Genomic DNA, 22606 nt, shown 5'->3' with positions numbered 1-22606 from the left:
TAGAGTAGTGTGATCTTATTTCTATTGGTCAGTTTGGAAGTGCTGTAGTTCCATGAGCATCACTAAGAGGTTCTGTAGGATGAAAAGCCCATAGGTTAGCAGCAGTGCAGGCTCTATCCATGTGGTGATATGAAAGGAACTTTACTCCAGAAGCCACTCTGCCTGTACCTCTCCTCTACCCCTCAAGGTCCTCAAACCCCATCTTTTCTCTCTGTGAGCAGAGAGCTCTTCCATTTCTGCTTCTGATAATGTGGGGTCACCTGAGCATGATATGAACTCTGTTTTTGAAGTGTGTGAACTTTTGAAGAGGTATTGTCTGAGATGTGAGCTTTACAGATGAAATATGATGTAGAAAGCTTGGACTCAGATCATTCTAATGCCATCTGAGTCATGAATTAGCGATAGTGTCAGCTCTAGTTAATTTTCCCATAAGTTCTCATATTTTGCTGTCATCTTGCAACCTATTCCAGCAGTATCCGTCTGCATAATAATCCTGCAAACAAACTTGCCATTTGATTCAGGTTTATAGTAAATTTATTGAAGTTCAAAGCCTTCTGTTAGTAGCATGTATCAGTTTTAAAATGATAAGACATTTCTATGTACATAGTTGTCTAGGGCAGGGAGCTCCTATGAGTTTGTGAAATGCAGATTCCAGACACGGTTTGTTCTTATTCAGAGAAAAGCAATTGGAAAACCAAACCAATTATTTCAGGTTTGTTTCACATGAGGGCAAAACTGAAGTAACTTCACAGATGTCATTGGTAGGATAAGGCTTCCCCAGGACAAGACTGAACAGGGTTATGTTCACTGAGTTACACTGAATTACTCCACATCATCCTTGGGGAGAGTATTCACACACTTTTGTGAACTGAGCTAATAGTGCAGTACTCTGTGTAAAAATAGAATATTCAAAAATCATCTTCTGAGTATGGCATTGATCAGGTGATAGCCTGAAGCATGAAATCAGTTTATGTCTAGGTTGCATAGGTATGAATGACTAATTTAAACAGCACCTTCTTAAAACCAGCACTCAATGTGGAATGCTCTGATCTCCATGAGCATGGAGGTCTGCACTCTTCCAGCTCTGTGGGTGGTCATCTTCACTACACTTTGTGAAACTGGCAGGCATTCACCATTAAATGCCATCCTGGTCAGGACAGCAAGGATGAGATGTTATCTACATTCAGTTGTAAATAATACCAAGCATTTCAGAAAATAAACAGATTAATAGAGTTCAACCATAAAATGAAGAAGTCTGCAGACATTCAACCAGTGAAGAATAGATTCTGGTGAGTTTACATTCTTCAAAGATTTTATTGGCACTTAATAAATAGGAAATAAAAGCAGATAGTGAGCTGTTATCTGCAGCACTGTTGATGATGTCAGCTGTCTGGCCTTGGATGCTTGGATTATTTGCGTTTGGCAGTACGTCTTCCATCTATTATCTTCATAGCAGTCTCCACCCATTTCTGATTAGCACTTACACAGATCTTGATGCCTCCTGCAGTGATAAACCTGTGGGAAAAAGGAAAAGCAAACCAGCTGGGCATTAAACTGCAGTCTCTAAACCCAGGTCTTCTATTCTTGGTTTTGCTGCAGAACATGACAAAAAATGTGGTAAAACAATATCAAATGCTGGAGTTTGTAGGTGTTAGTTGAATAACACCAGTTAGAAACATTATTTCCCTATTTATGATGTAGGTGACATACATGGTCATGTACATTTAAACTGATATTAAAAAAATCAAGCATACCTGCTATCCTGGAACTATATACTAAATCATGATTAACATTTATTTCCCAGGAGCAGATCCCAGATAAAAATGCATGCTTGTTGAGCTCAAAGGACCAAACAGAGCTCCTGGAAAGACTCAGAGTTACCCCATATTCTTTCACGTGATCTGTCCCCTTGACTCAGTTCCTGCAGGGGGCTTTGGACTGCTGTGCCCTCGTTGAGATTTTTCCCCACTCACTGGGCACAAAGATGTGAGCTGGTCAGTGAGCTTCGTGTCATTATTCATGAGCAGCACACATCTCCCAGCTCTCTGAGGCCTGCTCCTCTCCCCTCACTCCCTCAGCTGCCAGGTGACTCCTCTATGGAAGAAGTGGAAGGGTGATGTGGACTAGACAGATTTAGTGAGTTGGGCCATGAATTGTGTTCTGATGGCCCTTCCCTATTTGATGGTTTAGTGCTTGCATAAGGAAGTCTGAAGGGTTCATGGGATACTTACATGATGGCTTCTGTTGGTACTTGTTTCTTTTCATAGCTCACAAGATTTCGGATGTTCAACCTCTTTGGAGACAAAACTGCGCAACTGAATTTTTGCATGGACTGACTACTAGCACTCCCTAGAAGGGAAAAATAGATAAATGGAAAGGGAATAAAAATGTTAATGATATTTAGTCATAATTGCTTAATAAACTAGGATTTCCCAAAGATTCCTAGCAGTGGTTAGACCATGAGATTCTGGGGATCTACAGCCACAATACCAGTTATACCAGTAATACCAGTCTATCCCTAATGAGTCACTGCTTCCATAGCAGTAGAAGTGTTTGACATCATTCATAATTAGGTTTGCATCATTTGCAAGTAACTACCCATCTGGAGGTAGCATTTAGAACTTGCACTGTATTGGCTGGATTTCCACATATCTGTTGAATGTGGATCAGTAATTCCTCCTATTTTCCAAGTGAAGAAAAGGAAAGCAAGCATACTTCTCTCAGATTCAAAAGTAGTATTAACAAAAATTGTTAATAGAAAGAGAACTATATCTGCCAGAAGAGTAAGTGCTTATATCCTCCGGCTATAACTCGGATTTCATAGGCAGTGGGGTGCTACTTATTCCTTGCATTCCTCCAAGAGACGCAAAGAGAGAAATACACTGTTCATTAATAAAGATTATAATGGTATTGATGAAAACTTTTCTAGGCAGTGGTTATCTTATGTGATGATAACTAAAAATGGGAGTTCATTCAAATGCAATGGAGGATACATTAGTGTCAGTCTCCACTTGCCAGTTTCTGGTTTTCTCCTGTTCACAGGTTTGGGAAAGTATGCAGGGAACAAAAAGAACACTGCTCTACTCTGTGGGTTGTTTATAAAGAATTTGGAGAGCTACTGGCTCGAGAAAAGTCCAAGAGGTGTTCTGGTGCACCTTTTTGAAATGTAAATCCTGCAGCACAGTTTTGCTATCTTGAAATAATTGAATATTTGAAGCTTGAAACAATTAATACAATAAAATTCATATAAAGATTATCTATCTGTAAAAAGAAAAATTTCACGTCTTATTCAAGAAAGATTTTTCATGAAATGTTATTAACATACTGTGCTCCTGTCTCTATGCCATCAGTGAGACTAAAAGACATTGTGCCTTCAGGATTTATTGATTTTGAGAGAGAGAACATTGCACAGAAACCCTTCAAGTGCTCTCAGGCACAGGATCTCTCCTTGCTTTCAAGCAGAAACCAACCCCACCACCTGGCAGGACATCAGATGAAATCCCCAATGAAGCTGCCTTTCTTGCAGTTTTCATCTGGATTTCTTTTGAGTTTTATCTTGTAAATCCAGATGTTGGTAGCAATGAATCCTGCTCAGGAGACCACAGGTGCAATGTGGAGCAGTTCTTCTCGAGCTGCAAGCTTACCTTTGACGGTGTGCACAGTGAAGATGGCAAGCCAGAAGAGGAGCAGGATTGCTGCGGTGTGGAGCTTCATCGCTGTGGCTTGTGTGTCAAGGCAGAGCAGAAAGTGTCTACTGCCAGCTCCTTTCTCAGGGTTTATATATTGTCATTCAGTGGTCAGTTCTTGTGTTCATTTTGATGGTGTCATGGAGGGCCTGAGTAGCAGTGGAAAAAGTGAGTGGCGGTAATTTTTCTGGTGAAAGAGAACCACCTCCTTTCTGTCACCAGTCCTTTGTTAGCCCCCCTGAGAAGTCTTTTCCTGCCCAAACCCACTGTGGTTGCACTTGCTTCTGTGCTGTGACTTGGGTTTCTTTCAAGCTGCAAAAAGTGAGAGCTCTTGTGCAGTAGTGGAAACCTGCAATAAATGTTCCTGTCATTTTGCACTTCGGTCTTGAGATCTTTAGCTAGGCTGCACTGCAGAGCCACAGAGTGACATTCAGAACCACCTGGCTGACCAATGAACCACTGGAAAGGGGAAGTGTGAGCTAAAGGATGATGGAAACAGAACACCTTGGCTCTTTCCAAGCAGCTGTGGATGGTTTGTCATGTTACCATGTAGCTGTGGAGGGGGATCACTGCTGTTCCCTGTGAGGAGTGGACGTTGTCAGAACTGTTGTGTTTGCTCTGTGATTTGATGTGGCCGAAGCTGATATCACAGTGCTGGGTGAAGCAAGATTGAGCACACCTTTGCATATTGATCCAGATCTACTATGCCGTCTGCCAGTCAGGAATAACTAAATCACAGTGGTATCAAAGAGGAATAAGAATTTGTAAAGAGTTATGTCCGGGCTTCTTTGCTTTGGTTTGGATTTTTTTTGTGGTGTGGACTTTCTAGTACAAAGAAATGTGCCCAGGAAAGTAACTAGACAATCAGAGAGGCACAATTTGTAGGAAAGACAAGAAAAAAAAATAAATTGCACTTTTATGTAAACACTATGCTGATAACAGGTCTGTCAGCTTGTTACAATTGTACCTCTCTCAAAAGTGCCTTTTTTTTTCAGACTGTGCCAACCCTATCACCCACATTTAGGTGTCCTTTTTATTGAATGTGGTCTGAATTTCTGTTCAGCACTGCTACAAGCCAATGGTTTTGGGCCTGCCAATATTTGTCAGGTCCATTGCAGACCTCTAGACCACACATGAAGCAGTACCTGAGCTGGCATCTTGTTCCAGAGCCTCGGAGCAAAAATCTTTTGTGCACTCTGCAGCTCTTCAGAAAAACTCATCTGGACCTGGTGTGAATAGGTAAACACCAGGCTACCTGATGCCTGTGCTTGTAACAGTGGTGTGGAACAACTGCTAGTGCAAGGTCTGGAGAAATCATGAGTGTCATTGTCTTGGCTGAAATAGAGGTAGTTTTCTTAGTAGGTGGTACCATTTTGTGTTTTGGATTCAGCGTGAGAATAATGTTAATAACACACAGATATTTCAATTGTTGCTAAGTAATCATTGCCTGGAATCAGGGACTTGCTGGCTGTGGTTACACAACATCAGCAACTATGAGATTTCTCCTGCTCCTACCTCCAGGCCTCCCCTAAGTTAAATTTTCCAAATTCTTGGAAATTCCTTTGCATGGGTAATGTAGTATGTGAAAGTCCATTTCCCAAGATTTCTCAGGTAAATTAACATTGAAACTTGAACTGCACTCACATATGTGAGTCCTAGGCTGTAAGAGATGATAAGCTCAGGAAGAGCCTGTAGGTCTTGCAGGTAGAGCACAATGCTGTGTGGTTTAGTTTTGGCAAACACACACACTCTTTGTTCATTTTGGTTTTCTTCTTTCATCTTGCAAACCAGGGAAACCCACGGAACACCAATGGTAAGTAGAAAATGCTGTAACTGAATGTCTGCTAAACCCACTTGCACATCTAAGGAAGGTGCAATGAAATGAAGTCGAAGTTTCAACCCCAGCCCTTAAAGGACATGCCACACAGGGGAGTAACTATACTGACCTCAAGGGCATTATTGAGAAATCTAAGTTAAGTTTGTGCCCAATCAGTGTAGCAGCCTCATGTTTTGCTGGACACTGGCTGAAATCACTCCTTGAAATAAGGTATTCCAACTTTTTGGTACTTGTCAGCTATGAGATGCAGGATGGCAACTGTGTCATTGATGGTAAAGAACAATTTTCTATGCATTAAGAGGTCAGATGCTCCTGCAGCTTTGTTCACTGGTACACTGTGTACATATGTCATCTACAGTTTTCAGATGAAGGTCACCAGCTGTATGGAGCATGAGCCAACTCTGAAAGCTCAGAGAAAAGTCCTTCACACAGAACCTTCTGCAGGTGTTAGATTCTTCTGAGGTGTTTCTGGGAAGCCTATTGCTGCTTCAGTTTTCCACCATTCTTTGGGTGTCTTGGAAAAATTGCCCTGTGGCAAGTTTTTCCTCTTCTTTGTGATTCTCATTTTCTGTGGCCTCCTGAGCTGTTGTTCTGTGTATCTGGGTTTTGTCCAGTAAAGTCTGTATTTTGAAGAGTTCTGTGGGCTGCAGTCCCACAACGTTTTTTTGTGACTCTTTGGTGATCTCTGATGTTGTATGAGGCACATTTTTCACGTACTCCAGCATGGACACCAGTGGGTGTCCATTTCCTCTGCACTGGGTGCTCAAGCTGATCAGTGTAGCTGCACATAGAGGAGATGTAGGGCCTCCAAAAACTGTGGGCTGGGGGGAACTTGAGTCTCTCCCATGATGTAGGTGGGCTTTGGAGACCCACACTGAGGGAGGCTTCTGTCCCTCGGACCATGCAGGGGATGTGGAGCCCTTTGCACCACACAGTGAGTGACAGAGTCCTCAGTACACACAGAACAGAGTCTGAAGTCCCTTCTTTTTGTCACATTAAAAGGATTTTTATGTCCTCTTTTAGTGTTTGAAGGGATAGAAAATAAACCCAGCATAGATAAGGGGACACCCTTGGCCGAGGCTGTGCAAAATCAGGGTAAATTTTTTGCTACAGTAGAATTTTGCAGTGATATTGTGTCAGCAGGTTTGGCCAGCTATAACTCTGTCTGCTTGCTCAGCAGGGCAATGGTTATCACAGATGTTTAATGACACACTTGCAGTTGGTGCATTCACAGATCAGGCATCCTCTGACATCAGGAAATATTTTAAGAAGCATCTGCCAATCTGGCAGGAACGGGGACAGATGTGGGACTGTTGATCTCAGCCCAGCCCATATGTATCAAACCAAAAGGAGGAGTGCCACCCACCATGAGACAGGAGCTTGTTCTCTAGAGAGCCAAGAAGATCTGTAAGCAGATAGACTAATATTTAATCCAAGCAATTTTGGAGCATTCCATTAGATGAAGAAAATTAACCTTTGTATGCCTTCATTTGGAAAAGATGGCAACAGACTTGGACACACCTTCCCAAAGTTTTGCCAGGTCCCTGACCAGTTTCTCATGAATACTGGGACATGATTTAAAGGGTTTGAAATCACCGTGCAAATCGGTTTTTTGTGGATTATTAGCTGGTGACGAGAATGCTTTCATATTAAACACTATGCATTTGTGTGTTGCTCAAGTGTAAAAGGGACACAATGCATCTCCATCCAAGCTTCAGCTGGGTCAGAAGAGAATTAAATATTTAGGCTTTATTTTGTGAAAATGGCAACAGATAATGGATCTGGAAAGGACAGAGGCCATAATTACCCTCCCATGTGCAGTCACAAAAAAAAAAAAGGCAGGAATGAGGCTTTTTCTAGAGTCATGGGATTTTGTTGGTCATGGATTCCTGTGTTCAGGGAATCAACTAAGTCTCTGACTGAAGCAATGAATAAATAAATGGAGCCTATTTCATGGTGCTTAGAGAAAGAACAAGCTATAAAGCCAGAAAAGGAGCTTGGTATAGAGAGTGGATTTGGTAAATCATGATCCTGCCACCTTGAGCAAGGGCTCTTTGGGCTCCTAAAAAAGGCTTGTGTTCCCAGCATACAAATGCTTTGGAGCAGTGCAATATCGGCTTCCCTTTAGATCAGGAACACTGAAGTCTTCCCAATCTGAATCTGTGGGGCTTCAAAGTGCACTGCTCCTAGAGGATGACAGAACACATGGACTGTCCTGGGGCCAGGCCACACGGCTTATGCATGGCCTGCAGATCCAGATAGATGGGGACTTGAGGTGTCACTGTTCTCACTGCTGGCCCTGTGTCAGGGCAGCAGAACCTCTGAGAAACCAGATTAAAATCACAGCTGTAAGCATATCTCCTCTCCTTGACAGAGCATGTCCCTCTGACATCCTAATGTTGTCTGGTGTCCTGTTGAAGCCTTGGGACATTCTCAGCTTGTAGGTGTTTTGTGGGAGCCTGTTGGAGTCTCCTGAGGGTCTTGTTTGGCCAGGAGGAATGAACTGGGCCCAGAATCAAGCAAAGCTCTTGGGAACTGTGACACTTCTATATGGAATTTTTCTCTGAGGGCATCACAGTTGCCTTTGTTAGGAGAGATGTGTCCAGCTGTAATTACAGTTTTGGGATGGTGCAGCTTTGAGTCATTGTGCAAATCTCTGTTAGACCAACTTGAGGCCAGCTCTGCAGACACTGCCCAGCTCAGCAGCAGGTCCTTAGCATTTGTCTCTCCATGCTGCATTCTTGAGGAGTGTTGCTAGAGAACAGTCTCAGAGCTCCTGAATTCCCTGAATTCTCTGTGCATTTGTGTGGAAGGAGGAGGCCTGTCCATTTACTTGGTAAGCTTTACAAATGTTTCCCTTACTTGGAAATGCTTTGGGTGAAAGACACCCAGGTGACACAAGCAACAGTCCTAGGGGTCTCTTGTACCAGAATTCACAGCAGCTCATAGCAAACCCATTTGGTTCTAATAATCTCCTTTGATTTCCTGTAGTCTGCTAATCAATTGATAATATAAGGAAATGAAGAAAAACAGGGTCTGACTTGATTGAAAATGAGAGAATAACAAGTTATCTTAGCATTGATTACATAAATAAACATGGAGGAGAGGTTTATGTGCCTCTGGAAAACATTTGAAATGAGTCTTTCAAGTAAGACCTGTCTTTGTGCTCAGTAGAAAACATCCTATTTACATTGTTAGCTTGGCATTTCCTCCGTGCTCATTTTCTGATTCAGGAGGGAGATTAAATTGTTTCCTGATCTGAACTGGGCAAGTGCATGACACAAGGCAAGCACAGATTGAATTTCTGCCTTGCATATGGCATCCCACCTTCTCCACTGTGAAAGGGATAAGGGTTGTGAAGATTTCTGTAGAAATGCTATTGACACCTTTGCTGTTCCAGCCCTTGTCTGCTTCTCCTGTTATTCAGCAGCTGGTGATCCCTGATACTGAAATCAGGCAGAGAACAAACCTTTTAACACAATTGGAAGTATCAGAAAGCAGGTTCTTTATTATAGCACTGCACAGTTGGAGGATTTTTCCTCTAATCAAACATATGTTATAAAAGTTTGCAACAGGGTATGTATTCCATCATGGTCATACATATTCATTACAATGTACATCCTAGCTAATACATAAACATCACTTTTCCTAGAATTAATTTAACTGTCTCCATATTTTATTGGAAGTCGATTTATGGTCCTAGAGAATCATCTAAAGGGGTCTTTGGTGGTTGTATTCACTGGGTGCCATCAGAATTGTAATGACCTTGCACTGACCTTCTCTTAAGGCATGTGCTGTTGTCTCGTTACATAATTTTGTCATAAAACCCACTGTGTTCCTCATCAGAAGTTCTAGCTATGTTTAGCATCCTGTGTATCTCCTTTTACATTCTTTTACCTAATTTGCTGTGGGTTTTTTGCAGCTTCAAGGGAACTGAAAATTTCTATTCTCCATGTAGTCTGTTACCACACAGCCCATTCCCATGTGAGAAGTAACTTGGTTTTACTATTGAATATAGTGGTATTGAGATGATCTGGACTGAGAGGCCTAAAATGTGGTGTCTTCTCCCTACAGAGAGGCTCCATCCTGAACACCTCCGAAACTAGATTTTCCTCTCAGGTTTTACCTCATTTCTAATGGGTACCAGCAGAGGAAGAAAGAAGGGAAATTAATTGAGATCCTTGTTACCTGAAGTGTGGCTAGCATAAACTCCCAGAGGAGTTTATGAAGCACAGGAGGAGCAGAGTGTTTGGCATTTCAGTTTACCCAGAGTATGATTGCGTAGGGAGCAAAGTTCTGGGCCCTAAGCTTGGTCTAGGTCTTTCAGTGAGGTCCAAAAGTTTTGGCCTGGATAGGTGCCTGTGAGCTGGCCAGGACCTTGGGGTTCTCCTTTAGCACTTCACACCATGAAGAGGGGACAGAAGGAGGCATGCTGGGTGCATGGGGTCTGCAGTTGTGGGGCCCAGGGTAACACACGGTGAGCAATCACATGTTAATTGTTTGTCTGTCTGGTACACTCTGCTCTTTGTATAGCTGTTGTAACTATTTGTTTTCTTATCTCAAACTGTGATCTTTAGCTTTTATATCTCAAATTCTCCTCTCAATCCTGCAGGGTGGCAGAGGAGGGGAGTGAGTGAGCAGTTCTTTCATGGATGTTTCATTGGGAACATTAAATTGGGGAATACCATTCCTAGATGACGTCTGCTTTTTGTCTGCTTTCTTTGTAGCAGCCTGCATCCACACCTGATCAGGCCTCAAGCAGATCCTGATACCTTTCCTGATAATAAACCTATACAAAGAAAGGAAACCAGGTGGCAATCAAATTCCAGTCTCAAAAGCTAGGTCTGCTGTTCTTGGTTTTCACACAGAACATGAGGAAAAATGTGGTAAAAAAATTCCAGTGCTGGAATTTGTAGGTGTGTGTCTGCTCTGCAGAGCAAGGAACTGTAAAAAGACTGGCTTATAATGTGGTCTTATTTCTATTGGTCAGTCTGGAAGTACTGTAGTTCCATGAACATCACTAAGAGGTTCTGTAGGATGAAAAGCCCATAGGTTAGCAGCAGTGCAGGCTCCATCCATGTGGTGATATGAAAGGAACTTTACTCCAGAAGCCACTCTGCCTGTACCTCTCCTCTACCCCTCAAGGTCCTCAAACCCCATCTTTTCTCTCTGTGAGCAGAGAGCTCTTCCATTTCTGCTTCTGATAATGTGGGGTCACCTGAGCATGATATGAACTCTGTTTTTGAAGTGTGTGAACTTTTGAAGAGGTATTGTCTGAGATGTGAGCTTTACAGATGAAATATGATGTAGAAAGCTTGGAATCGGATTGTTCAAAAGCAATCTGAGTCGTGAATTAGCAATAGTGTCAGGTCTAGGTAACCTGCTCAGAAGTTCTCAGATTTGTGCTGTCAGCAATGCTGCTTTCAGCAGAATCCGTCTGCATAATAATCCTGCAAACAAACTTGCCATTTGATTCAGGTTTATAGTAAATTTATTGAAGTTTGAAGCCTTCTGTTAGTAGCACGTATCAGTTTTAAGACGATAAAACATTTCTATGTACATAGTTCTCTAGGGCAGGGAGCTCCTATGAGTTTGTGAAATGCAGATTCCAGACACGGTTTGTTCTTATTCAGAGAAAAGCAATGGGAAAAGCAAACCTGTTGTTTCAGGTTTGTCTTGCATGAGGATGAATGATTAAATTATACAGCACCTTCTTAAAGCCAGGACTCAATGCAGAATGCTCTGATGTCGATCAGGATGGAGGCCTACACTCTTCCAACTCTGTGGGAGGTGAGTTTGTGTTTGTCCAGAGAGTTTACTGCCATTTCTTAAAAGCAAGCAAATAAAAGCAAATAATAAGCTTTTCCTTGTTACGTGCAGCACTGAGGATGATTCCAGGTAGTTGTTCGTAGATGCTTTCCTAGGACAGGATTTTTAGCGTTTGGCAGCACGTCTTTCATCTATTATCTTCATAGCAGTCTGCACCCATTTCTGTTTAGCACTTACACAGATCTTGATGCCTCCTGCAGTGATAAACCTATAGGAAAAAGGAAAAGCAAATCAGCTGGGCATTGAACTCCCAGTCTCTATACCCAGGTCTTCTGTTCTTGGTTTATACTCAGAACATAAGCAAAAATGTGGTAAAACAATATCAAATGCTGGAGTTTGTAAATGCTAGTTAGAATAACACCTTAGTTAGTTAACTAGTTAGTTAACAGCCTTAGTTCCCTGTTCATGACATAGGTACACGTGTAGCATACGTGGTCATGTACATATATAGTGATTTTAGATAACTGAGCCAACCTGCTATCCTGGGGCTTTATGTTCAATCATGATGAATGTTTGTCTCCCAGGAGCAGATCTCAGATGTGATAAAAATGCATGCTTGTGAGCTCAAAGGACCAAACAGAGCTCCTGGAAAGACTCAGAGTTACCTCATATTCTTTCACGTGATCTGTCCCCTTGACTCAGTTCCTGCAGGGGGTCTTGGACTACTCTGCCCTCGTTGAGATTTTTCCCCACTCACTGGGCACAAAGATGTGAGCTGGTCAGTGAGCTTTGTGTCATTATTCATGAGCAGCACACATCTCCCAGCTCTCTGAGGCCTGCTCCTCTCCCCTCACTCCCTCAGCTGCCAGGTGACTCCTCTATGGAAGAAGTGGAAGGGTGATGTGGACTAGACAGATTTAGTGAGTTGGGCCATGAATTATGTTCTTCCCTATTTGATGGTTTAGTGCTTGCATAAGGAAGTCTGAAGGGTTCATGGGATACTTACATGATGGCATCTGTTGGTATTTGTTTCTTTTCATAGCTCACAAGATTTCGGACATTCCGTTGTTTATCTGACAGAGTTACACAACTAAATTTGCGCATTGGTGCACTACTAGCACTCCCTAGAAGGGAAAAATAGATAAATGACAAAGGTACTTAATATTTAACAATAATTACTTAATAAATTATGAATTCCAGGAGATTTCCCATTGTGGTTAGACCATGAGATTCTGGTGATCTACAGCCACAATACCAGTTATACCGGAGAGCTTAAGCTATTTTTTGTGATGCGTTCTGCCATCTCTAAAATGTTATTGCTATTTCATTTAAGATACAAATCTTCATCCATTGTCCTGGACAATTATACAGTAATTTTGTACCCAGGGAGTCACTGCTTCCATAACAAAAATGCTGTTTGGCATCATTGGTAATTAGGACTGCATCATCTGGAAATAAGTGCCCTTATGGAATTAGTGCTTAGAACTGGAACTTTACTGGGTGGATTTCCACCATTATCTGAATGTATAATTCCTCCTATTTTCCAAGTGAAGAAAAGGAAAGCAAGGTTTCTTCTTTCACTGTGGACATCTAGAAGTAGCATTAACAAAAATTGTTAACAGAAAGAGAGGTATATCTGTAAGCACTGAGTAAGCACTTATTTTCTCCAGCTATAACTCTGATTTCATGGGCAGTCTGGTGCTACTTAATCCTTACATTCCTCCAAGATTTTGGTACAATTCAAAGAAATGTAGTGGTGAATAAAAAAGAGGATCACAATATTGGTATTCAATTTTCTGGTCAGTTGTTATCTTACATGAAGGTAACTAGAAATGGGAGCTCATTTAGGTGAGATGAAGCATAGGCATACATTCCTGTTAGTCTACACTTGCCACTTTCTGGTTTTCTCCCGTTCATGAAAGCCAAATTTGGGAAAGCATGCAGGGGACAAAAAGAACAATGCTTTACTCTGAGGGTTTTTTATAAAGAATTTATAGATCCACTGGCTTGAGAATAGTCTAAGAGCTGTCCTGGTGTACCTTTGCTAAATGTAAAAAACCTGCTGCGCAGTCTCACTATCTGTGAGCTGTTCTTTGTTTGAAATAATTTGAATAGCTGAGACAAACACACATCAGTCTTTGGAGAAGGTCTGGGATAGCCAGTGCACAGGTACTGGCAGATCTGCTAATTCCTGAGATTTTGTTTGCCTAAAGGAATATCTCTCCTGATCTTGCTTAATCGTGAGTAACACAGAGTAGTTATTTTAATGATTCGTGACACATTTCTTACTGCCTGAGACTGGTTTTTAAAACGTGGCATTTAAAGAGCTCAAAGACAGCCAAGCAATTGTTACTAGTCCTGGAAAAATTTCCTCTGCTGCTACACAATCTTCAGGGAGTGGATGCAGGGAATAGCAGCAAAGCTTCTCTATGGCTGGGAACAAACCCCAACTGCTCTGCACATATAACTACCTTTTTACCCAGGTGTATCTGTTTTTTTTTATCATTCTTTCTAGTCCTTTTTTCTCTCTCTTGTAGACCATCTCAGTGTGCTTTTTCAGACTTGCTGATACTTATGGCAAATTACACAGCCTGGACAATGACATTGGGAGCTGGCAGTCTGACAAGAAGCCACTATTGCCAGGATGAAGAGCAGTGTCACCAGTGAAAATGGGAGAATGTAGTGGGATGTAGCTGGAGAGGCAGTGGGTCAGCATAAAGGCTGTGTAACGTCATAGTCCTGTGAATGCTTAGCAGGTCTCAGCTGGGTTTTGGTATGGTTTGGGGAGGATACCTTTTCTCTGTGTTTCTGAGTGCATATTTGTGGGTTTGCATATGGCTTGCATGCCAGTGTTTTGTGTGATTTTTATGTGCTTGAGTGAATCTAGCTGTGATAAGAATGTGTGTGGTAATGGGTGTTTTCACATGGTACTGGTAGCCAAAATTTACTGACCTAACCAGCATTGCAGACAAACTTATTTTTAAAGCATGCCTAATAAACATGGCTCATCCCAGTGTTTATAAATTTGAAAGAAGATATTCAATTGTATGATTCAGTGGAAAGAGAAAAGGTACTGTATAAATCTATTATTCCCCCTTTTACTTCTCATTGGTAGTTTTCCTGTCTGTACCAAGAGATTTAGAAACATGACAATATGGGATATGTGATGTAGAACTAGAGGAACTTCTTAAAATAGCGGTATTAGAGGGATTAAGGCTGTATAGGTAGAGAAAGACAAATAACAATTTATGCAATAAAATTCATATAAAAGTAATCTGTCTGGAAAAAGGAAAATTGTACATCTTATTCAAGAAAGATTTCTTTCATGAAATGTTATTAACATACTGTGCTCCTGTCTCTGTGCCATCGGTGAGACTAAAAGACATTGTGCCTTCAAGATTTTTTGATTTTGAGAGAGAGAACATTGCACAGAAACCCTTCAAGTGCTCTCAGGCACAGGATCTCTCCTTGCTTTCAAGCAGAAACCAACCCCACCACCTGGCAGGACATCAGATGAAATCCCCAATGAAGCTGCCTTTCTTGCAGTTTTCATCTGGATTTCTTTTGAGTTTTATCTTGTAAATCAGCTGTTGGTAGCAATGAATCCTGCTCAGGAGACCACAGGTGCAATGTGGAGCAGTTCTTCTCGAGCTGCAAGCTTACCTTTGACGGTGTGCACAGTGAAGATGGCAAGCCAGAAGAGGAGCAGGATTGCTGCGGTGTGGAGCTTCATCGCTGTGGCTTGTGTGTCAAGGCAGAGCAGAAAGTGTCTACTGCCAGCTCCTTTCTCAGGGTTTATATATTGTCATTCAGTGGTCAGTTCTTGTGTTCATTTTGATGGTGTCATGGAGGGCCTGAGTAGCAGTGGAAAAAGTGAGTGGCGGTAATTTTTCTGGTGAAAGAGAACCACCTCCTTTCTGTCACCAGTCCTTTGTTAGCCCCCCTGAGAAGGCTTTTCCTGCCCAAACCCACTGTGGTTGCGCTTGCTTCTGTGCTGTGACTTGGGTTTCTTTCAAGCTGCAAAAAGTGAGAGCTCTTGTGCAGTAGTGGAAACCTGCAATAAATGTTCCTGTCATTTTGCTCTTCAGTCTTGAGACCTTTAGCTAGGCTGCACTGCAGAGCCACAGAGTGACATTCAGAACCACCTGGCTGACCAATGAACCACTGGAAAGGGGAAGTGTGAGCTAAAGGATGATGGAAACAGAACACCTTGGCTCTTTCCAAGCAGCTGTGGATGGTTTGTCATGTTACCATGTAGCTGTGGAGGGGGATCACTGCTGTTCCCTATGAGGAGTGGACGTTGTCAGAACTGTTGTGTTTGCTCTGTGATTTGATGTGTCCAAAGCTGATATCACAGTGCTGGGTGAAGCAAGATTGAACACACCTTTGCATACTGATCCAGATCTACCATGCCGTCTTCCAGTCAGGAATAACTAAAGCACAGTGGTTTCTAAGAGGAATAAGAATTTGTAACGGATTTCTTTGCGTTTTTGTTTGTAGGTGTTTATTTTTGTTGTTTTTTTGCTTGTTAGTGGTTGGTTGGTTCACTTTCGTTTTTTTTTCTTGTTTATTTGTTTGTTTTTGGGGTTCTTTTTTTTTTTTTTGGGGGGGGGGGGGAGGGGTGGACTTTCAAGTGCAAGGAATGGGGCCCAAGAAAGTAACTAGGCAGTCAGCAATGTAGAAATTTGTAGAAAATATAGCAATTTGTAGAAAAGCCAAAACGTTAATTGCAGTTTCATGTAAACATGGTGCTGATAACAGGTCTGTCAGCTTTCTACAGCTGCATCTCTATTGCAAGTGCCCGTTTCTGCACACTGTGCCAATCCTAACTCCCAGGTTTAGCTGTCCTGCCTGTCAAATGTGGTCTGAAGTTACTGGACAGCATTGCTACAAACCAGTGGTATTGGGCCTGCAAATACTTGTCTGGCCAGTTGTAGACCTCCAGGCCACACACAAAGCAGCACCTCAACTGGCATCATCTTCCAGAGCCTCAGAGCAGAAATCTTCTCATGTGCCCTCTGCCACTCTATAGAAAAACCCAGCTAGTCCTGGTGTGAACAGGTAAAGACCAGGCTGCCACATGCCTGGGCTTGTGAACAGCTCTCAGGGCAAGGACTGGAGAAATCATGAATGTCCTGGTTTTGGCTGAGATTGAGTAATTTTCTTTGTAGTAGGTGGTACTCTTCTGTGGTTTGGATTTAGCATGAGAATAATGTTGATAACACATGGGTGTTTCAGTTATAATGATTATCCTGAACCACAGACCATGGCTAAATGTAATAGTTTTCTTAATTTTTAACAAGGTCAAGAATTTCTAACTGTAAGAATTGTGGTATGTACCCTGTTTCATGAGAGCAGCCCTGCTGAAGGAAAAGAAATATGCAGTTTCCTCGGAGCAGAGTTTTGCCTAGTATCAAGAGTTTATGCATCAGGGCAAAGGGTTTGCAGTATTGGATTTTCTCATCCTGTAGTCAGCTTTTAAAAAGAGAGGCCACGATCTTCATGGATAACTAAATTCCTATGCACTCCTAGAAATCAGTATCTTTAGTGGATGTTCAGCAGTCCCTTGAAGTTGAATTTGTGACATCAGGTCAATCACTTTTGAAGACTAAATGAAGCCATTCAGTGACTTTTGGAGGGGACTTAAGAATCTCAGCTTAAGCACTTCTGTATCTCAGATAACTGGTTTTAGGAGGGACATTGTCACCCTCAGGATAAGTATCTGTCTCTGTTAGCTATGGAAGCAATTTGTATGTGTGTCTTATGCAGGACACAATAAGTGAAGCTAGGTGGAATATACGGGACCCCACTGTATTTTGATTTTTCATTGTTTGTTAACACTTGGAGTGCCGGTTGAAGAATTACCAGCAAGTGACATCCAGCTGTGATGTTTCCATGATTTTCTTCCTTTGCTTTTCATCACTTTTGTTCTGTAGTTTTCATTCTGATTTCATAAATACCTGAAATAGTAGTTTGTGTTTAGTATTTTAATTCATATTGTAATGGGGTAGAAGCAAACACATTCTTGCTGCTCACGTCTCAGCTGAGAGATGATTTCTAATCTAAATTGATGGCTTCAATCAAATTTTTAATAACTACTCTGTTTTGTGCTGGTTTTGGCAGAACTCCTTCTTTAGAAATGTAACCCTATTAACAATACTTTCTCTTAATCATAATAGAGTTTTTGCTTGTAGACCATCTGTTTCCACTACTACACTGCCAGCTTTTTCCTGCCAGCTTTTCCCTGGTCCTGCCATCTTTCCTTGATGTATTATGTGCTCTTAAATAATAGTCAAAAATCAAATCAATCAAAATCTTTCTTTAGTCATTCAACTGGAAGTATTCAGATACATAAAATTACACTGGGAATGATTTGGTTTGAAAGGGCCCAGAGATCTTTGCTCCTTCTTTCATTCAGTGTTATCTTGTTTTGCATTAGTTCAATGGGCTTGTATTGGTTTAGCTATACACACACACACCCCCAAGATCTACAAAAGGAATACTCTTATCCTCATCTTTATAGTCCTAGTCTTGCAGGCTTTGGTTCTTTGAGAAATCCATTGTGGGAAGTCAACTAAACCCTGTGCAATGCTATTGCTGCAGAAAAATAGAGGTGACTATAGTTCGGTTCTGTGAATGTACCTAAATCTTGTCCATGCTGAAACAGGAATCAAATACCTTTGTGACTTTGTGGAATATTCTCAGTCCTTGTGGGGATGCCTTCTAGCACCCTTCCAGTACCTGAAGGGTGCTTATAGAGAGCTGGAGAGGGGCTTTTTACGAGCTCATGTAGTCATAGGACAAGGGGCAATAGCTTCAAGCTGAATGAGTGTAGCCTTAGATTAGATATTAGAAAGAAATTCTTTACTCCAGTGAGGCACTGGAGCAGGTTGCCCAGAGAAGCTGTGGATGTCCCATGCCTGGAAGTGTTCAAGGCTAGGTTAGATGGGGTGTTGAGCAATCTTGTCTAGTGAAAAGCGTCTTTGCCCAGAGTAGGGGAGGTTGGACTAGATAAAGTGCCTTCCAGTACAGGCCATTCTGTAATTCTATGATATGATTATCCTTTTTCTCCCTTGTTTTGTTGGATTGCTCTTGTTGTTATTTCTTTTTCCACTTCCTCACCTGTCACATAAAACAGAGAACGCAGATTTTGTTTGGTGCTTCTTCTTCTGTGTGCCATATCTGTAGGATCAAGGATGGGAACCAAGTCTTATGCTATTAGTCTTCAAGAGAAGAATAAAGATGGTTTTGTGAAAAATTAATGACTTTAAACCATGGATAGTCAGTGCCTAAAGCACTGGGAATGAATCTGAACCAATATGTTGCTTCTAGGTAAACCTTAGCTTTTCTCAGAAAACTGAGGAAGTTCAGATACTTATGTTTCTCAGTGGGTAACAGTTTTCTCAGTGGTACAGAGAGTCCCTTGGCCAGTCTGTAAATGTTTGGATTCCTTTGCTCCATGACAGTCATCACAAGGAATATGTTGAGGAGTTAAGATTGTTAGTGGAAAGGGGGAGATGCAGCTACAAGAACACACATCAGTGATATTTGTATGCTTCAAACATAACAGCGTGTGCTGTTATTTACAAATATACAGACTTTTTCTTATTACTGCCACTAAATACTTCTGCCATGATCTCTGCTGAAGGGCAGGCTGTGTCACACAAAAAAGCACCAGCTTCCAGGGAACGGAGGAATAAATAGAACCAGTAAACTTGGATTCAACTTTTGGTCTTTCACCTGCTAACTTCCCTTCCCTCCACCCAATAATTGTTCCAATTCCTCAGCATTTGTTTTCATGTGCCAAGGGAAACTGTGCATCCACACACTTGCAGCTGTCCAGCTCACATGTGCCATCAGATCTGTTGCATTGAATATCTCTTTTCTTCTGGATTTTTCCCACAGTGGAGGCACCATCTTTAGTCTTTTTGCTGTTGAGATGCTAGGTTTTGGAAAACTCATAGGTATTTTTGCCTTTTCTTTACCATAAACTGAAATTGGATTAAAATTAAAGATAGTGGATTTTTAAAAAAGATAAAAAATAAGGGACACATAAGTAGTGTGTAGTTTCTTCTTTTGAAAATGTCACCTTCTTGAACTTTCCAAAAGGGAATCTTGGAATTTTTCTTCTGTTTTTTATTTGGTTGCTTACTTTTTTCCCCCCTTAAATAGTTAATTTCATTTGTTTAAAACAATAATTATCCTTGAAAGCATTTTTAATAACTAAACCTTCATGAGGTCCTACCACAGAACTTAAACAGATATGAGGAATTTTAACTTGTAATTATGTTTTTAACCCCTACAGCTTCCAGGAAAAGAAAAAAAAAAACCAGACAAAGAGCAAACTAAAAACCACCCCCAAACCAGCCAGCCAAACAAACAAACAAAAAAACCCAACAAAAAACCGCCACCAAAACAACAAAAAAAACCCAAACAAAATAATAAAGCAAGAAAATATAAAACAAAATAAAAACTGAAACAAACCAACCAAGCAAAAAATCCAACCCACCCCCAAACCAACCATCACCAAACAAACCCTCCCCCCCATCAAAACAGAGGAGAAGACAGGAAGAGATCATTCAAGAATTTTGGCAAGAGAAATCTAAGGATTTTTTTTTTCCTTCCTTCAAAGAACATTACAGTAGCCTCTGGAATAGGCACTTGACTTCATCACTGAAGATGAAGAGCTGTCACACTTTCTAACCACGCCACTGGTGAGATACATTATGTTGCTTCACACTGGTTACTATAATCTGACAATTTTGGGCCACATCCTGTTCCACAAAGGGTTTTAGAACTTCCTAAAACCCATCACAGAGTTTCATCCCCACCTGTGCAATGAAATGGAACTTGGTGCCCTTGCACCTGTACCCTCAAATAGATACTTCAAAAGAAGTAGTGTTTTTCTGTAATCTGGTTTCTGTATTAGCCACTTGCTCAGTGAATCCATAATGGCAGGAGAGTCACTGTGCAGATGAAGGCTTAAATGAGAGTGGCAAGGGAAAAAGAGCTTACAGGGTGCTGTAGCAAATATGTACACTTGAAAATGTTCCACTCTGAACTTTCTAAAGAAGAGTCCTTGAGGTTTATTTATTCTATGCTTTTTTCCTCCATTGTAATGACAATGAGTATGAAACCACGTGTTAGACAAGTGCATCAGTCTGTATTATTCACCTGAGTTCACTGCAGTGAGTGATGCAAGTGGGAGGCAGAAGGGTTGGGAATATTCTCCCCCTCAAGTTAGCATTAGTTTTATTCTTTGTAGTTTCAGACTGTTAAATGCTGTTTCACTTTCCCTTTGCAAACTACTTTTATCTCTCACTGAGGGCTGCAGAAACCCCCGTCACGTCTAAGACAGCAATAAATTTAGAGCTCCCTCCCATGGTTATCATATCTCTTGCACCTAATTTGGCTGCATTCAGTGTAGTCATGGACCTCTATATTCCTCACCCGTGGTTCAGCATGGCCCCATGTGCAGCTCTCCACCCTGTGCAGCAAAGCTTATCAGGCACAGTGAATGCCTTCCCCCTCCTCTCCTCCACAAACCCAGCCCAAAGCAGCCACACGTCCCCATGGCCAGTAAAGCTACCTGCTTGTGCCACATCTAGAGTCAGATTATCTGTTTGCTCTCTGTGCACTGGCTTATTTACTGACAGAGAACAGTGGTTTCTTCCATTCCCTATACTTCCTTCTTTAAGCTAAATGGGTATTTTCCCTGTTTTGTACACAGAATGAAATGGAGGCCATCACGTTCACACAAGACATTCGTGAGAGAAGATGATATAATCTCTGTTTGATGGGGTAGTTTGTACTTCAGGGCTAAGCAGATACTGATGCAACCCCAAATGAAATGGGATCAGAATCACCTGATTCACTCTAGTTGCAGGATTCAGGGGCTGCCCTGACTATTTATCTCAGCCCTTACTGTGCTCCATCTCTTCTTTGGCAGTCCAGCTGTGAGTTACCCCTCTTGCCGTGTGCAACTAGCAGATTTGTCTAAGCAAAGACACTTCTCTTGCATAGTCCTTCTCTCCAGAGATTCTCAAAAGATTGTAAGAGTATTGGACAGTTCATCCCAAAAGAGAAAAGGTCTGGGTCTAGCAAAAGAGGGAATTAGTGCTGGAGCTGTGCACTGTTCCTCAAATTGTCCATGAAGAGGGAACTGTAGTTTTCAGGCACCACTTGTCTTTTCTGGATTTCTGTGCTGTCAGTGGATAGAGCTCTGTTGTTCCATTAGATGTAGAAGAAACTGCATGGTCCGGGTCTCAAAGGCATTAGAAAATAGCTACTGTGAAATAAGTAGGAGCTGGACTCTGCCTTGGGTTAGCAGTAGCATTTTTCAGTGAAAATTTGCTACAGTTATTAGTGTTCAGGTAAAATTTGTATGTGTGTTGTATTGTTTGGCAGTGAAACCCATGGGAGATGTGCAGGTCTGCTGCTCCTTGCAGAACTGCGGGAGTTCCCTCATAGAGAACTGGAACTGAGAAGATTGCAAACTCTTCAGTTCTGTCTTCAAATTTGTGGCTCAATCCTTCCATCACAGGCTTGGTTAACCTCGTAATTGGGATTTATTCTTTATCTTTGAAGCACTCTCATGCTGTGACTTGTTTTCTTCTTTCTACTATGTCCTGTGACTAAATATAATGAATTGCTTTGTTTTTCCTTTGTGAGGGAGCACAGCTCTCATTGCAGATCAACTTAACAGCTCATAAGCTGAATCACAAAGCTCTGCCTAACTCCTCTAGGCTGTGTCCATTTGCTTCCTCTCTGAGTGGGGTGACAGGTGGGTCATGGAGGATACTCCCCCTTCCACCAGATGTCATGTAGGTGGCTTGTGCAGAGAGTAATGAACCTTGTCACAGTGCTACTGTGCCACCCTCCTACAAGCACTCACCAGCTTGTAGGGAGGGAATGCAGAGCTTCCAGGGAACGTTGTAAGGGGAAGTGGACAGAGATGGCTGCAGTCTGGTCCCTGTAAGGAGCCCTTAATAGCTCATCGACTTCCTTATTGGCTAATATCTGTTTTGTGATTTAAGCTTTACTTTGGGAAGTAAAAAGTTTGAAAGGTGTGCCATGAACCTAGGGCATTAAACCTGAGAGAGTAGCCTAGCCTGAGAAGCCAGAGGGAAAGAGAGATTGAAAAGAGAAGAAACTGGCAGGCAAATGTTAAGCTGCTTCTCCCTGGACAGAGCTGTTGAAGGGAGGAGAGGAGGAAATTTCAAGGTTTTAGAGGCTTGGTTGCCTTGGGGACATGGAGTCTAATAAAGTGAATTTCAAGGGCAAACTGAGCTGGCTTGTTTTATTGAGAGGAAAG

The 22606-nt window shown here is 41.8% G+C and overlaps 2 protein-coding genes across 2 annotated transcripts; both read right to left on the bottom strand.

Moving 5' to 3' along the window:
* Positions 1-1306: 1306 nt before the first annotated feature.
* On the bottom strand, positions 1307-3858 carry LOC131591792 (lymphotactin-like). The gene is made up of 3 exons (XM_058862857.1): positions 3645-3858; positions 2232-2349; positions 1307-1515 (listed from the first exon to the last, which is right to left on the bottom strand). Exons 1-3 carry the CDS (start codon positions 3712-3714, stop codon positions 1410-1412), a joined length of 294 nt encoding a protein of 97 aa, XP_058718840.1. The 5' UTR covers positions 3715-3858; the 3' UTR covers positions 1307-1409.
* Positions 3859-11007: 7149 nt separating this feature from the next.
* LOC131588994 (lymphotactin-like) lies at positions 11008-15169 on the bottom strand. The gene is made up of 3 exons (XM_058858095.1): positions 14956-15169; positions 12299-12416; positions 11008-11560 (listed from the first exon to the last, which is right to left on the bottom strand). Exons 1-3 carry the CDS (start codon positions 15023-15025, stop codon positions 11458-11460), a joined length of 291 nt encoding a protein of 96 aa, XP_058714078.1. The 5' UTR covers positions 15026-15169; the 3' UTR covers positions 11008-11457.
* Positions 15170-22606: the final 7437 nt, after the last annotated feature.

The sequence above is a fragment of the Poecile atricapillus genome, chromosome 1 (assembly GCF_030490865.1).
Source record: "Poecile atricapillus isolate bPoeAtr1 chromosome 1, bPoeAtr1.hap1, whole genome shotgun sequence".
In the NCBI taxonomy this organism is placed as follows: domain Eukaryota; kingdom Metazoa; phylum Chordata; class Aves; order Passeriformes; family Paridae; genus Poecile; species Poecile atricapillus.
The sequence above is the reverse complement of the archived record's forward strand: the minus strand, read 5'-3'. Positions and strand labels throughout refer to the sequence as shown.

Excerpts from the sequence above, each read along its gene's own strand:
- LOC131591792 (XM_058862857.1), bottom strand. The coding sequence starts at position 3,714 with ATGAAGCTCCACACCGCAGCAATCCTGCTCCTCTTCTGGCTTGCCATC. Across the intron at positions 2,350-3,644 it reads CACTGTGCACACCGTCAAAG|GGAGTGCTAGTAGTCAGTCC; the intron begins GTAAGCTTGCAG and ends TTTCCCTTCTAG. Across the intron at positions 1,516-2,231 it reads GTACCAACAGAAGCCATCAT|GTTTATCACTGCAGGAGGCA; the intron begins GTAAGTATCCCA and ends TTTTTCCCACAG.
- LOC131588994 (XM_058858095.1), bottom strand. The coding sequence starts at position 15,025 with ATGAAGCTCCACACCGCAGCAATCCTGCTCCTCTTCTGGCTTGCCATC. Across the intron at positions 12,417-14,955 it reads CACTGTGCACACCGTCAAAG|GGAGTGCTAGTAGTGCACCA; the intron begins GTAAGCTTGCAG and ends TTTCCCTTCTAG. Across the intron at positions 11,561-12,298 it reads ATACCAACAGATGCCATCAT|GTTTATCACTGCAGGAGGCA; the intron begins GTAAGTATCCCA and ends TTTTTCCTATAG.